Raw genomic sequence first — 16,745 nt, forward strand, 5'->3', positions numbered from 1 at the left:
AGGGATTGAATTTGTGGCCATGGACAGCATGGCACTGATAATACAAGAAGAATGGGACACCTTTGGTGGATGTGGAGCGGAAGGAACACTGAAGCCACAGTGGAAGGTATGTTCAGAGGGATAAGGATGCATGTCAGGAATCAGATTTGGGGGTTTCAGGAAAATGGGAAGCAGGAGGCAAAGAGGTGCAGTGGTCATGCAGATGAATTATGTTACACATAACAACTTTATGACAAAGTGGCTCAGAAACAGATGCCCTTTTGTAGAATGTGCTGTTGTTTTTGTTGCCAGCCATCTTAGTGGTATATGGAATTTGTCTTCTGCAGTTTGTTATGCTGGCCATGCGGGCAGGGTTTCCTGTGGGAGTTACTATCCTGAAGAAGCACCAGCTCTTCTCTGCTTCTCTGGGGTTCCTCATGCCCCTCTGCCTCTGGCTTGGGAAGTGGGAAGTACTGCAAAGATCCCAGGATAAAGATAAGGTCAGGGAAAATAGAAATGGAGGGCATTTGAGCTGAAGAAGAGGTACTCTCAGTTATTGATATTCCTAAAAATAATTTTATAGAATATTACCGTGATTAATGATCCACCTTTTTAGTGAAGAGAAAAATCTCTTAATAGAGGAAGTATTACTATTTTTTGAGAGTATGGGGTGTGTGAGAGTTATTACTCAAATACACACCTAACTGAATACAGTGATTGAAATTTCTCTTCATGGATTATGGCTTTTTTATCTGTTAATGAGAAAGCTGATATAACAGTCTTGCAATATAAAAACCATTTAAACCTCTCCTACAAACATCACTGCAAACAAGATGCATGAGCAGTAAGATAACTTAAATGTTAGTTGTGCCTTTTATAGCATGGAAACAGAAAATGGTGGTAAGCTATAAAAGAGATTGATATTGCTAAAACACAAGCATCTAGCATTTTCTCTCACAAACATGGCACAGTGTAAGTGAATTTTGTATTTGAATGGCTTGGAGTTTTTTGCTGATGTTGTCTTTTCCATCTGAAATTATCATACAAAAGTTGACAGAAATATACATTCAAAAATTTTAAAGACCACTAAAAACTGTCTTTACAGGTGGCTTGAGTTATTATTAAGGTGTTAATCTGTGGTTTTGTTTTCCTGAGTTTGCCAATACAAGTACTGGATTTTCATAGTAGAAGTTAATTTAATTGCTGTCCTTGCTATGTCCAACCTTGCTGTCAAAGGATCTCTCCGTTCTGTATTGAAGTTTTGAATAAAGTCTGTTGCTAGATGAAATAGTTTAAAATCAATGGAAAGCCTGGTTTAAAGGCAATGGGTAAATATTTTAGAATTGCTTATGTTTCTTCAGGTTGATGATTGTGTTGTTTTCTGTGTGTTTCTAGCAGTATCATTCTGATAGGGGTTTTGCCTTACTTATTCATGACTAACTAGCATATTAAATGCAAATAATAAGTAAATGTGAAGAGATACAAACTGTAGTACATATGAAAAAGAAATAAATGGATGAAGCCATTTCAGAGATTACATGGTCACTAAGAGAAAAAGTAAAAGATTAAAGCTTCCCTCTGTACTTCAGTAAATTAAGTACTTATCAGTCTTATCAACACTTCTGTATGTGGTCAGGCCCGTAAAAGGGTTTGAAATGGAATGGAAAAAAACACTGGAAGTTGGAAGAAGGCCTGAGTATAATATGCACCCACATGAAAAACACCTGGCTCTGAGTGCCCCAAGAGAGTGCTGCCTGCGTGATGGGGTTAAAGTCTAATCAGAGGAGATCTGAGCTCTGTGGAGTCTGCCTCCTTTTCACCTCTCCACACTGTGCTGGATATTTCCTGTTTTCTGTACTCTGTAGTCTTGCTTAATGTCCAAAGTCCAGCTTGTTCATCCCTATCTAATCAGAGGTATTGTTTATTAAGTGAGTTGTTTTCCCCATTCACCTGCAGCCCTCACCCCCAATTGCTGAGATCCTGGCCTTTGACCTTGCTGAAAGAAATCATCTGTATTTCTGGCTCCACGGCAGCAGGGAGGGTATGGACAGTGTTGGGCAAAACTGACTCAGGCCCACAAAGAGCATGGCGGGGATCGCACAGGGAGGGTGTGCTTGCTCTTTGTTCTTTGCATCTTAAAGCTGCACTGCAATCAACACCATGACTTGGAATGAAAAACAGGCAAGAACATAACATCACTGTTATCAAAACCCAAGCCTTTGTAAGAATTTCAATAGTGAGGATAGCAAACAAGGTTATGACTTAAAATTAGGCCACCAGTAGCGTAGTTTCTGGGCTGTGAAAAATAGTTGTAACAGGACATGAAGATAAATACAGTAAGGACATTAGTCTCTGTGCCTTGCTCTTGCTATTTTGTTTATAAAAAAAAAACAAGTAGGCAAACAACTGGCTGCTATAATGGGAGACACATTACTGTTTATCACCTGTTTATCTAAGCACCACAGTCTCCCCAAAAAAGCATACTTAGGTGCTGCATGTGAACACTGACATACAATTTGCAAAATACAAACTACAACAGATATCTGAAGTGGACCTGTTAGCTGAAAAGACCATTGCAGATGTGGCTTCTGCACTGCTGGAGGGACACTAGACACCATGGCAGAAATTCCAAGAGAAAGTAGTCACTGAAGAACACACAGCTGGCCAGAGGCTTACTAACAGGGCAAGAAAATGCAACACTCTTTGTCAACATTTGAAAATCACCAGTAGTTACACAGCTGGAAATGTGGCATTCATAGCTTGTCATTCAGAACAAGGTCTTGGAAATGGACATTGATATGGCTGAGTCTTAGCACAAATAAACTAGCTAACGGGGAGGATTCTATCAAAGCATCAGAACAGATAGTTTGTGGAAATGTAGTTGCTCTAGCAACAGAGACACATGCAGCGAAGGAGCACAGACTGTGGAGTACCAAATTCTATATGCATTTTTGGCAGATGTAGGTTATACTGAAGGTTATTCAGAACCATATGTTGGCCCCTGCCATCTGCTGAATTTGGATATGACAGCTATAAAGCTGGTGTGGAAATACACAAAAAGAAACTCTAACTTCAGGAGAGAAACTCCCAGTGCCTTTTTAACTACAACTCTCTCCCACAGAAAATTACTTTTTTTATTTTGTGAAATATATAGCCTTCCTATACAAAAGTATGCTGAGGTTAAATTCAAGCACTTAGAGCTTAATTTTATCTCAATGCCACATTAAAGTGCCTCAATACTTGGCTGGAGAAGGGTCTGACCAACCTGCTCTAATAAGACCTGCTTTGAGTGGGGAATTGGACCAGGGACCTTCAGAGGTCCTTTTTAACCTGAATTATTGTAGGATCCAAATTATTACATCCACGCAGATGTAGAAAAAGGCAACTGTCTTTCTTAGTCAAATGCCGTCAGGAAGGAGATGGATCTGCCAGTCAGGGAAACAAACAGTGGCACACAGAAAGAAGAGACAACAGAGTTTTAACAGAAATGTTGTTTATTTGGTAGAAAGTTTGCTTGTAAATACCTTAGAAAAAAAGTAATTCACCCTGCTTCCAGCCAGATTGCTGTTGAAACACCCAGTCTGGCAATTCACAGCTCCTCACAACTCAGAGGAAGGCTTTGTCACACAGATGCAATGCCTTCTCACTAACGCATTGATACCTGCTGTAGTTAGAAAATCCTCTTGGGCTTCTCATCTAATAGAGACCTATCAATTTATGCTTTATGTTCTGAGGCAATCATGCTTATGTTGGACATGCCTTGGAAACAAAGGTAATTTTTGTTTAATTGAATAAGTTTCCCTGAATTGTCTTGGACAATAATGCCTTGAGTGTTGCTGTGTGGCCCATCAGGAAATAATCCTCTTGTGCAAGCAGTAGTTGCTGAGTTGGAAATAGTCTCCAAACTATTAGAAATTAACAAAAACCCAAGAAAATCTATATTATTTGTTTAAAAAAAAGTCACTAAGTTTGGTGTAATGTAAATAAAACCAAACTCTTATGGCCACATTTCAAGGAGCTAATGCTAGGCTTTGAACTTACGGAGCCCGAGATACAGCAACGCAGGTCCACTCTCCTGATAGAAGAGAGAAAAGCCTTTTGTTTTTCAAGCTGCATTTTTAGCTCGAACTGTGGAAATCCAGCAGGAATTAAGCACTCACACTAACCTCGATTTTCTGTTTGAAGGGCAAAGTAAAATTCTCTGACTTGTAGTTTCTAATAAAACATGTGGCACATAAAACAGAAACAAAAATCAGTCCACGTGTGAAAGTTCAGAGGCAGCAACAGAAGGAACACTTGCCTGCTATACCACATTGACATGGTGGGCACTGAGTAAGTACCTGAGTAACTCAGAAATAGCCCCCAGCAGGCTCAGTAAAAGAAGCACATGTGTTGTAAAGGCAAATTGGGTGCTTAAGGAAATTATTCCAGAAGGACCTGAAGAATTTATTGACATTCTCCCTGCACAAAGGAGTTTATTCTCAGTGGGCTTATCTGAAACTCTCCTCGGGCAGGTTCAAGTTGTAGGCCCTCTGCATATTGTTTGGTTTCCCAGTCAATTTGTATTGTCTCTTATGGTCTGAAAATTGTCTATGAATTTAGAAGGGATGCCTCAAATTCTTGTTCTTAACTTCCACCTGTGAAGCTCAGTGAAATTATTGACCTCCTCTGGGCTTCTGGCATGACAAATAAATTGTTACTGGCCAGACAAGGAAAGTAACTTTGATACAAGTGAATTAATCATTTCCCACATCAAAACATTTATTAACTGCATATAGTTAGTTGATTTATTTTCTAAGGTTTCTTTTCCTTCCTCGTTTTTGTTTCCCCTGTCACATTTATTGCACTTTGCTGTGAGATTTTCTTTGCAAGAATGAGTATGAATGGGCCCTCATGAAAAGAACAGGGGCCATTGTACCGGATTTGTACAGTACAAAGATAGAAAAAGTTATGAGAAAGCACACTGCAAAGAAACATTCACAGCTTGAGATGCAGAAACAACTTGTATTTCCTCACACACACAGGCACTTAGTGGAATAAACACACAATGACACTCAAATCCTGCCATCTTAACCATATTCTAGTAAAACCCGAGAATAGGTTTGCTCACCTGCCACTGTGTGACCACTCTGGTATCTTCAGGATTTTCAGCAGATGGGAATAAATTGTGGTTCTACCTGTGCAATTTTTCACGTGTCCTCTGCCAAGAGAGATGCTTTGCCTTTGCAATGACATGGAATCCACAAGTAGGTTTTACTCACATCTGATTTTCAAAGGTGTTATTCCAGCTGATCACTAACAGAGCAAAGCACTGCTCTGTGTTGTGAAGCCATTTCTAATCAGCTAACTCACATTATGCATTTGTGTTGTGTAATTGATACCCACCACATACCGACAGCTGGAGGTTTGGAACTTTCTTTGGTTTCATCTCTCAGGATTTTTATGTCTTTCACATCTACCACACTTGTTAAGAGCTTAGGGCATAAACCACCTGGGAGAGACTGGAAGAAAGAAAATTCAAAGTAGAGCTCTTCTCTCACCAAAACCAAGAAGAAGTTAGGAATATGGTTTCAAAAACAGTTCAAACAAACTCTATGTCTAAGTGAATACGATTCAAAGCCCACTGAAGTCAAGGTGGGCTTTTCATTAGACCTAAGCATTTTGGTGCCAGTTTTGATTCTGCATGAGATCTCTGTCATCTGGCTGGTTTTATTTTCAACTGTGCCCACAACTGTGGTACAAAGTACCTATCCCAAATGCCTAACAACCAGAGCACATTAAGTTAAGGGGTCAGTATCAGGGTGACCCCTTGTGCTGTGCTATGATTTTTTTTTATGGACAGCTAGCTTTGTTTCTGATGGGTATTTTGCTTGCTGCCAGGAGGAGTGTACGAACCACTTAGGCTGAGCTATGAATTACAGCTCCAAAATGAAACAAAGATCCTGCACAATAGCCGTACCTGATGTAATCTTTCCTTTGCCTGCGTGCTGCTAGCAAGTCAAGGTAAAATAATGTTGAATGTCTAAGTCCAATCAGCAACTGATAAGGCCTCTTTTAGTGACCTGGATCCACTACAACTAGTGATGATACCAACACAGTAGTCATCTATGTTGCTTGTGATGTCTGTAATGTGTTAAAGAAAACATGCATTCGTGACCTGGCTGTGTCACATCAATGGCTGTTATTCTGTTTTCCTTTTCTTCAGAGGTGACCTTTAATAAAGCAGCAGAGGCTTTGTTTTTAAGAGGTTCTGTTCCAAGAAAATAAGGATTGGGAAGGATGGAGGTGCAGATAGAATCTGTAGGGGGAGACAGTAGCAAATGGAGACTTAGTAAAATTTGAGGAATCTAAGCAAAATTTGTGGGAAGGTTCACAGAAACCACTGCTGCTTTTGAAAAGTCTGCTCAAAACCACGGCTTTGAAACAGATAGGTGTCAGGGATCAGACCTCAGTAAGGATGGAAAAATAAAGCTTTTTCCTCCCCACTAGCTTAAATGTGAAACATTCACTTTCTCCAATACTTCTGTTGCCCTAAGGTGAGAATTTCTGTAACTAATATATAGCAGAGTGGGCAGTATAGCTGTTTATATTGGTGTGTGAGCTTTTCTCTAAGAATGATTAAGGAGAGTAGACAATCCACTCTCAGCTGGAATTCTCCACTCCCCTCCCACATAGTGCATGCTGATTAGTTCCAAGTACATATCAAATAGGGTCTGCATGTACGGAAGTTTATTTTTTTAAGAAACTTTTTTTTTCTTTTAAAAAAGAGAGTCATTCTTTGTCCATCTGGAGGCACGGGATGCCCAGTGTGAGTAGCACGACATCAGTTTGTATACTCTGCTCAGTGGCAAGTTCCCTGGGCTTTGTGTCTGCAAAGGCATCAACAGATCACAGCAGTTTCGGATTGTCATTTATCCGAAGGCTGGAATACATTCCCACATGTCGGACCAGATTGGGTTCTACAACATAGGCGTTCTCCCCCTTTGTACGCAGCAGTGAGTAGAGGGCGATATCCTTAGCAAAACCCTGTCGGCAGTGCATCCCCTTCAGATAACCTAAGGCACGGCGGGCAGAAGGAGCAGAGAAGAGCATGGCAGGCGTGCAGCACTCGGTGACTGGCACGATATTATACAGCGTGGGGGCCAGCCGGCGCAGCTCCAGCATGTAATGCCGTCCCACCAGCTCCGACAAAGCCATGCTGTACAAAGCAAAGAACAAGACAATGGGCCAGCTGAGGCTGGGGCGCCCAGTTGCCCAGGAGTACACACAGTTCAGCACAGGCCCCAGGAACATGCCCAGACCGAGCCACTCAAGGATTCTCATGGGTTCGGGGTTGAAGTAGCGCTGAAGCCGCTCCGGATGGTAAAGCTTGAAGTAGAGCGCGTCTCTGAGGTATGATTTTGAAAATCGGGCCAACAAGAGGTGCTGCAAGACAGCAAATATGTCCTCCTCTGGCACAGCGTCGTCTTCCACTATGAGGACATATTCTGGGCTGTACACCAACAGCGACTGCTCAAGGCAGAAGATGTAGTCCTGCTTCTCCTTCTCAAACTGGTTCACTCTGGGGTCAGGGGTCTCCCCAGTTTTGTCACGAGTGACCATAGGAAAGAAGCTGCGTAGCAGCTTAACATCTTGATGGCTACTGGGGTCTGACTCCACATTACAGAGGAGGATGCGGTGGCTCTGGCAACGTGCACCACATTTCTGGAGGAGGCGGTGGAAGTGGGAGGCCACTTGCAAGACATAGTGGAAATCATTCCGCCTCTGCACAGTGATGATGGTGACCAGCAGCAAGGGTTGGAAGGCGTCACTGCCAGAGGCCTCAGAGGCATTTGGTACCTGCAGCTTCTCAAAGTAATGGAGGGCAGCCTGGCCCTCCTGCTGGTTCTGCTCCAGGAACTCCTGGCTCATGGGGTTCAGGTGCCAGCGCCGCAAATAGAAGTACGAGTGGAGGAGCCGGTGGCATATCAAAGGTGCGAGCACACCAAATGTCACCACAGTCAGCGTGAGCAGATGGATAAAAGGGCTGGACCAACGGCACCACCTCCCATATTGCTGCCAGGCTCGGTGCAACATGGCTGCTGCAGAAGGAGGGCACCCCTGCTCTATTCATGTCCTCATTTCTTCACTTCCGATGCATCCTCCCTGATCACAAGGTTTCACTGGGACAGCACATGCCAAACCTGCACAATTTGACCAGCCCAGAGAGGAAGAAAAAGATGGTTAATGAAATAGGAACTGTTGAGTGGAAAGACCATTATATGAGAAAATTGAAAGCTGAGGGCTAGTCACTGAGTTAGACATTAAGGCAAATGAAGAGTCCCTTGTGGTGGGAAAGTCCAACCCCTCTGCCATCAGCAGGGACATCTTCACCCAGCCCAGGTTGCTCAGAGCCCCATCCAGCCTGGCCTGGGATGTCTCCAGGGATGGTTCATCCACCACCTCTCTGGGCAACCTGGGCCAGGGTTTCACCACCCTCATTGTAAAAAATTTCTTCCTCATGGCTGACCTGAATCTCCCCTCCTTTAGTTTAAAACCATCACCCCTTACCATATTGTAACAGGCCAAATTGTATGATCACAGAATTGTTGTGCAGGTTGAGAAGAGATAAGCCACACTTAGTGCCCAGCAAAGTGCCTCTAAGGCCTTTTCAGCATATAGAAGCTCTGATTTACTTAGCTAGATAGGACTTTGTTCTGCTTGTTACTGTGCTTGAAACGTGTAACAGGCAAGGTAGAAGCAGGATGCATGGAATACCTTTCTGTTAAAAGCAGAGAACTTAGATACCACTTTCTCGTTACAGGGACATAGTAAGACTTGGGTCATGGACAAGAACCAAAGCTGGATCGCTTACCTCTTAGCCTAGCACATACCTGAGAGACAAACTTTCAGCTCTGTGGAATGACACTTGGTTCCCTTCTGTTGCTCACACACTTCCAAACATGTGCTTTTTCACTTCCCAGAGTGTGAAGCAACATAAGAAAGATACCAATTTGCCTCACTAAAGGCATGTGTATGCTAGGTGTAATGTGTGTCTGTCTCAGATGTCTCCTTCTGTCTAGGTCCTCTGAAATACAGTCACAGCAAGATCAACAGGTTGCAATGGAGCCATCGACTCATATTTATTCTTATTTAGAAGTCAGTAATTTAAAATTACATGCCTTTAATTTAAAATTAAAAAAAAAATATATACATACTAAGCAAACATCCACCTTCAAATAAATTATATTTTGCCATATTTGGCTTTTCTGTTCTGCTTCTCTGGGCTGCCATGAACACCTAACAGCCTGGCTGTCAGAAGCTTACACAAAATCAGGGCAATTAGGCTGTTCAGATTAATTCCCGTGTGCCAGTAATTTCCCATTTTAATCCACTGTTTGACTCTCCCTTTTACTTTCCATTCCCTCTCTTTATGAACTGAGTTATTCATGTCCCCCACCACTGACTGACTGTGCCTCATTCCATGGAGTTTCTCCTTTTTTTAACCTTTCTGTCTTTGAAATGTCATCCTTTTTCTCCTCTGCACTGTCATCTGAAGCAGCCTAAGAAATGATGTGTACATGGAAAGTAGTCACAGCCGTGGCTTTTCTTGTCTGTCTCAGAAGAATGGACCATGTAGAAGAAATGACTCAGAGGACACTGAGCAGGGCCTAATTCTGGGATTACTTCTATACTGCCTTCATCACCGTAGTCACAGATTTGCTGGTTTTGCCATCAAGAGAACCACTTCATATTATCATATGGGAATCTGACAATCTTATAGCAAAGGCCTTTTACTAAGATTAATGGAAAATACACAAAAGATATTCCAAATATTTAGAAGAGGCAAGGCACTTGAGGCTGTAAGATCTCAAGGCATCCTTGGATATACTGTGGCATCAGGGATGTGCTGTCTTATTAACAAAAGCACAAGACTTTGAATATTTACTGTAATTAAATAGAGACAATGAATTTATATGCTGATCCATGAGAATCTGTAGTGTCTTCTCAGACTTTTTTTTTTCGTTCTGATTACACAATCCTGTTCCACAGACATTGTGTTGCGTCAGTGGACCTTGTGAAGGCCTGAAAGGTGACAGCTGCATTTCAGCTGCCAGATGCAGGCCATGATGGGTCAGGACGAAGACCTGAAATCCATCAGATGCAAAGACCTAGCATTTCAATGCAAGTTTATTCACCCAAAATCCAGGGCTTTCCTTTTTTCTTATTTTCTGTTAACCAGTCACAAATATTAAGGGAACACACAAATAGAGAAATGTATTCTACAGCTCACAGTGACATACCTTTGGGCCTCCTCTTGATGCAAACAGCACTGTGGGCACTGTCACTGAGTCAGCCTCCAAACTTGAAAGTGAGGACCACAGTGGAAAGGAGATGAAAAAAAAGCTAGAAGGTAGTTTAGTTCTCAGGGAGTAAAAAAACTTACTTGCTATCTCCCAGCTTTGCTGGAAATCTGAGATGCAAAAACTATGAGCCTGCAGCGAGTTCTGTAGCTGTTGTGCTACATGCTGAAGGATTAATAATCCCCCCACCAAGCAAGAGACCTCCTCCCTCATAGTATCTTCTGCTGCAAAGGGAGAAATGGCCGTCACGTCTTCCCTGCAGCTGTGGGGGCTGCAGCCTCATGAGATGAATCGAACGCACACTTGCCTGAGGTGTTGCACTTCTGCAGCCCTTGTTGTTCAAGGGTCGGTCTGTCCTGTTCTCCACCAGCCCCGCCTGCTGGGAAAGTTGTGATGGGACTCCACCTCGTGGTAAGGGGGCCCAGGTAGGCACCAGCCTCTCAGGCTCCTGTCAGACAAGGCAGTAGGTATCTCTAAAACAGCACAATGGACTGGAAGCCAGCCACACAGGTCACAGTGTCTTGTTCACACGCGTTTCTGACTAACCGTGGCTTCACACAACTCAAGAGCTTAGAGCTCTTATTCTGGTTTTGCAACTCCGAGCACCTCAAGGAAAACAACCATGAAACAGGCACTAATGCTTCTCTCCAGATCTTCCTCTGCTGCCTGGGCTGTTGGCACTCATGCTGTGTATCAGTTTATTTGCAAAGGAAAATATTATTTTACCTAGGTAGTGGACTAATGTGCCTAAATGTGGTCAGGACCATAGTAAAGCGAGTGAAATACTCTATGCCAAAAAAAAAAAACAAAACACAACACCAAAACAAACAAAAGCTGAACAATCTATGAAAGGAGGGGAGACACTGACCTCCTCACTCCTCAGCTGTAACACTGGGAACCTGAGAGTTCCACATCTAGATAGAAATTCCTTGCTTCTACAGAGGTGAAGTATGACCTTATCTGCAGGACTTGAATCTGGAGTTTCTAGTCTGGCTGTTTTCTAGTCATTAGGATGGTTCTGTCTTCACAGAAGCTATTCTGTTTTCAGAAGCTGCTGGAAATGTCACTTCCACTTTTTTTTTTTCCATTTTTAGGGGAAAAAAATCTTATTTGTTCTTCTTTAAGTATTTAAGTGGCATTTCTGACAGAAAAATTAAGTTTGAGGAGAAAGGCAAGAATCAGAATTGTAGGTTATAGTGTTTAAAAAAACCCTCTGTGAATCCCAAATAGTAACTGCTCTGCAACCATGTAAATACTTGCAGTGGAGGCCACTTTTATGTGTGTTCTGAGTAGAATGGAGCCATTGCTTAAATGCATTTAGAAGCTGTGGTGATATAAAGCTATATATTCAGTTTGTTTCTTAGATCCTCATGATGATTCCTTCCAGAAACACCTGTTTCGCCTAGTTCCAAATGCTGAGGGGTCTGGAGCATCTTTCTTATGAGGAGAGACTGAGAGAGCTGGGTCTGTTCAGTCTGGAGAAGAGAAGCTGAGAGGGGATCTCACCAATGCTTATAAATATTTCAAGGGAGGGTGTCAAGAGGATGGGGCTAAACTCTTTTTAGTGGTGCTCAATAACAGGCAGACTGAAACACAGGATGTTCCATCTGATTATGAGGAGAAACATCTTTACTTTGAGGGTCCCAGAGCCCTGAAACAGGCAACAGAAAGGTTGTGGAGTCTCCTTCTCTGAAGACATTCAAACCCACCTGGACACCTTCCTGTGTGATCTGCTCTGGTGAACCTGCTTTATCAGGTAGGTTGGACTGGAAGATCTCCAGAGGTCTCTTCCAACCCCAACCATTCTGTGGTTCTATGCTTCTGTGAAATCTATGTTCCCATCTTCGTTAGTCCCCTAATTACTTGGTTGAATTATACTGTTCAGGAAAGTGACCTCTGCACACGCTGAGGAAGAGTAGAAAAATGAGTAATGTCTTCTTTGGGGTGCAGAACACTGTCTGATGTGCCAGTGCTTTAAAAGAGAAAGCTGATTTTCTGTCTGATCCAAACTCTTCCCCACAGAGGTATTACTGCGGGCAGGCATTCCTGGGACAAAGCTTCCTACGTGTTTCAAAGCTGCGAAACTTTGGGAGGCTCCTGTATAGCTAATGTAAGACAGGCCATCTGTTTTCTACTGCCTGGTCTGTGAGACAGGGCGGTAATTATTCCTTCATGATTACAGTGATGCCTTTCTGCCTAACTACAATTCTTTTCAGTGTCAATGGGAAAAGTCATTCCTTTCCTAACATATGAATAATATTTCCTAACCTATTAATAATAAAAACTGTTTGATGAAGTCATGTGGTCAGAAGCCACAGAGTCATCTCTGCGGGAAACAAAAGTAGGCTCTTGGAAAATGTCATGGAAAGGTCAGCTGTTACAGTCCCTGCCTCAGCCATAATCACAGAATCACAGAACAGTTTGGTTTGGAAGGGACCTTAAAAGCTCATCCAGTCCAACCCCCTGCAATGAGCAGGGACATCTTCACCCCGATCACGTTGCTCAGAGCCCCGTCCAGCCCGGCCTTGGGATTTATTTTCTTAGTTGAGAATGTACAGCATGGGTGTAGGGATTCAGTTTTTCTTCCCTCAAAAGACAAGAATTCACAAATTGGACCAGCTATTAAAGAAGAAAAATGTTTGCAGAACACAACTTTTTACCAGAACATAATACACAGCTGATTACAAAGAGGCCTGTAGGCTGTGTTTTCTCTCAGAAACTAAAGGAGCAAGAGGCAAAAACTGTCAAGGCATTTGACATTATCATAAATACCTAAGGTTAGTGGAAAGACATTAAAGGTAGAATTATTCTCCAAATTCAGTAATAGTGGTAGTAGTAACTGTGTTCATACGAGTTGTACTTTTGACTTGCGTGTTAATCCTACAGTAGCACGAAAGTTGAAACCTTTGTGCAAAAAACACTTCTTCAGACTATCATCGTATGGACAAGCTGCAATCTCAAGACCAAGCTCCTCTACTAATTAACCTTCTCTGGCAGAGAGAAGAGCTTTGTCTTGGCTGTGATATTGTTACTGCACTAGGAAATAGTCCTGCTTGAATCTGAAGAAACTGATGGAAGCTTCAGAAAGTCATAAAGAACCGTATAGATCTCCTTCTGTTTCATATATGCATGCTGACAGCTGACTGTTGTGTACAGACACCCTCAGCATCCAAAACCTGAGGTCCCTACCATGAGCTGATCCCTATTACTGAACCAGATGGCCAGCTTTCCTCATCTGCAATTCTGCTTGTTTTCTGACAGCTTTTAGTAGGTCAGGTGCCAGATAATATTTCTGCAATGTGTTCAGGATCACATTGAAAACAGCAGTGTCCTGTAGAAACCAAGCATTCACAGATCTGACCACTACACTTAGATGCCAAACTGGTAATTCGGCTCCCTAGAAAATATAAACCATCTTGGCAAGAGCTGTGCTTCTAAAAACATTCAGCAGAATCTTAATGGTAAGAGCTCAGCAGTTATTCTTTGTTTTTACTATCTGGTACCAAATATATCTCTTACCTCTTCTACTTCCAGCACTGCTTAAAGCAATTGTCATTATGTTGTTTCTAGACAATTAATGTCGAATAAGCCAGGCTGTTCCATTTAACTTTCATCTAAAATGCTCTCTGCGATGGCAAAGACCAGGGCTGCTGGAGTTCTCTTAGAACTTTTTGTGTCTTGGGGTCTACATACTAAACGCATAGCACTGCTATGGTCCAACAGGTCAGTGATAGCTTGAAGAGTAAGAGAAGCGGCCAGGGAGGTCAAGAATGTTTGGATTTGGTCCTTTGCAAGACTTACATGGTGTAAGAGGTAGAAATCAATGGCATAGCCATCTGTTTTGAGCTGCCGGTTCTCAGAGCCTGTCAGTGAACATATAAACCTTTTTTGTTTAAGGAGATGGAATTTAAGGCCTGTTAGAAAAGTGAAAATGCAAACAGATACACTGGGAGTCACCCTGTCCAGTTAGGAAACCCCACAAACTGCACAATTACATCTTCAATGTAAATTTACTGATAAGCTGGCCTGCTTTTCTCATTTAACTGCGGTTAACTTCTGGTTGTTCATAAATCCCTAGAAATCCATGGACCACAGTTTGAAAGCCGCTGAACTAAGAGTCAAGGTGGATGGATGTGGCAGATGGAAGATGCTTCCTCCATTTCACTTGAACTAAGAAGGTAAAACTATGCCATCAGTGAAAAAAAAAAAATGAACTAAATATATATTTACAGTTATATCCCCAACTTCTCTTTCCTTCTCATGTATATTAATTTTCATCTGCCACAAAAATCTGAATGGAGCCCATTCTCAACACCTCCTCCTGTTCACCCGGCTGCCTCCCTGCTATGCAATGTCACAATGTTCCTCCATGGTGGTCTCAAGCACTAAGGTCAGTATTTAGATCAAATGAGAGCAGAAAGCAGACTGGAGAAGAGAGTTCTGCAAGATAATAGCTTAACACAGACAAGGAGTTTTGTGAGGAACTGTCTTTTAGACAATGACACCAAACCTTTATGTGGTTTTAAAATTAATTATGCAGTCTGTATCTGTCTGAATTTTTATTTTATTTTGTGTCAGGTAAAAAAAGTATATGTTGTTAGAGAATTTGACAATGATCTGTATAAAAACTGCTGCACATTTTCACAGAGATCTGCCTGGAGCCCTCCAAAATCTTAACTGTGGCTTTTGGTTTCAGCTCCCTTCTGCTTTAGCATAAAATTTAAATCCCTATTTGTTAAAAAAAGAAAAATTATATTAGACAAAGCTGCTGCTAAGAGTGGCACCAGCTATTACCTTTTGCTGCCTGCTCTTGGAATCTCGGAGCTAAATGTGCATTGACTCATCAGAGGTGCTACAAATAATTTGTATTTTACCTCCTTGTTTCAGTCTTTTGCTAAAATAAGACCAGGACCCCTGCATGCAAGACTCTATACACAAATACAGCTAGAGGCAATTTCTACCTTAGTGGATCTTCAGCTTAAGAATATAAAAGATAGGAGGGAATCTGGTTTTCCCAAATATATAACAAATCAGCCTGGTTTTGTTGTCATGAATAACTGGCATTTTATAGTCTAACCTTACTGGTAATCCACACAGGTGAATCGTCTAGAATACCTATTGAAAAAACAGCTACTAAAAGTGGTATGCTGAAGTAATAGCAACTCTTTGCAAATTAAAGCAATCTGAACAGAAAAGGAAGAGGAATTATTGGTCTTGGAGAAGTCTGTCCAGAAGGAGCTATTCCAGAGCAGCAGGAATGAGGCATCCCAGTACCGCTATTGAGCAATAGCTCCTTCTGCCGTAGCTTTTCTATTACATTTCTGTATACAGTTGTGCCCTCATGGCTTGCTAGGAGAGCAGCCATTTCACAGCCTCTGAAAAGCCATGGTGCAGATTAAATCAGCTGCCCAAATATCTGTGATGTGGGTAGGTGTGACAGGTGCACCCACTCTAGCTGAGTGAGCAGTGCTTTGGTTCAGGCGTCACCAAAAAACCAGCCCCACAGTCCAAACCAGGAGAACTGTGCTAGGCCATATCTTCTCAGGAACTAAGGGGCCATGTCTAGGACATGTCTTTTTGGGAGCTAACAGTACCAGCCTGAGCTGAGACTTGACAAAACTACAGCTGCTACAGCTGCACACCTGCACACACACCAAAGCGGGGGCTGACTGCAAATCAATCACTTCATGCTGTAGATATGTGCAGCCCCCTGAGCCCACAGAGTGCTCCAGTACGGCAGGGGCTGCACAGTGGTGAGCTTCTCTTGAGCATGGACCCCACTCCTGGTTATTCCTTGAGGTTCAGAGACCCCTTACCCAGCATCTGATATCTATAATGGGATAAACAACATTTTACATTAGGCCTAAAAGCATAGTGTGTGCTAGCGACATGTATATATCCAGCTACAGCTTAAGTATTAGAAGTGTAGTAAGTAGCAGAATGTTTGTCTACCATGTAACCATCATTTAAATACTTGTTGACATCATCAATTAGATCATCCTTCAATTACCATTTCATTAGAGCTTAATTATCAATTAATTATTGTTAAATAACTGATAAATCACTGTTTAATTATAATTCAATAATTGCTTAATCATAATTTATTTATCAATCATTATAATTTGATCATCAATCATTAATTAAACCTTTTCATTAACCCCAAATTATGACTTCTCTTAATAATTCACCTGTGGCAGTGTGGCTGGGGGTGTGGGGGAAAGGGACAGAAAATTAAACAGATGTGGTGGCTGCTAATGCAGATGTTGCAGCTTTATTCGTATTAATTTATGATTGTAAAGAATAAAACAAAATGAACAAGGAAACAAGATATTACATCTGTGAGCAAAGGCATCTGCTGATAAGGCTGTAAGTTTCCAGCTGGGATAGGTCTATGTAACAATAAAAGTGCAAAACTGTACTAGT

The 16,745-nt window shown here is 42.0% G+C and overlaps 1 protein-coding gene and 1 long non-coding RNA gene across 7 annotated transcripts in view; one reads left to right on the top strand and one right to left on the bottom strand.

Moving 5' to 3' along the window:
- Window positions 1-16,745, top strand: part of LOC110355706 (uncharacterized) — a 25,840-nt gene continuing 9,095 nt past the window's right edge. The window contains exons 1-2 of the long non-coding RNA XR_010469042.1: window positions 1-106; window positions 14,401-14,500. This is a non-coding gene — a long non-coding RNA (uncharacterized LOC110355706). The remainder of the gene's footprint in view (window positions 107-14,400; window positions 14,501-16,745) is intronic.
- The window catches only part of PGAP4 (post-GPI attachment to proteins GalNAc transferase 4), a 23,273-nt gene continuing 13,214 nt past the window's right edge, over window positions 6,687-16,745 (bottom strand). For 2 of the 6 annotated variants that reach the window (XM_065046407.1, XM_065046405.1), the window contains 2 exons: window positions 10,263-10,770; window positions 6,687-8,162 (listed from right to left, as the gene is read on the bottom strand). In XM_065046407.1, coding sequence (XP_064902479.1) covers window positions 6,868-8,055 — 1,188 coding nt within the window. In that variant the 5' untranslated portion in view covers window positions 8,056-8,162; window positions 10,263-10,770 and the 3' untranslated portion in view covers window positions 6,687-6,867. Of the gene's footprint in view, window positions 8,163-10,262; window positions 11,391-16,745 lie in introns of those variants that run through there. The other 4 variants (XM_065046408.1, XM_065046410.1, XM_065046409.1 and 1 more) reach the window with 3 other exon arrangements.

The sequence above is a fragment of the Columba livia genome, chromosome Z (assembly GCF_036013475.1).
Source record: "Columba livia isolate bColLiv1 breed racing homer chromosome Z, bColLiv1.pat.W.v2, whole genome shotgun sequence".
Classification (NCBI taxonomy): Eukaryota; Metazoa; Chordata; class Aves; order Columbiformes; family Columbidae; genus Columba; species Columba livia.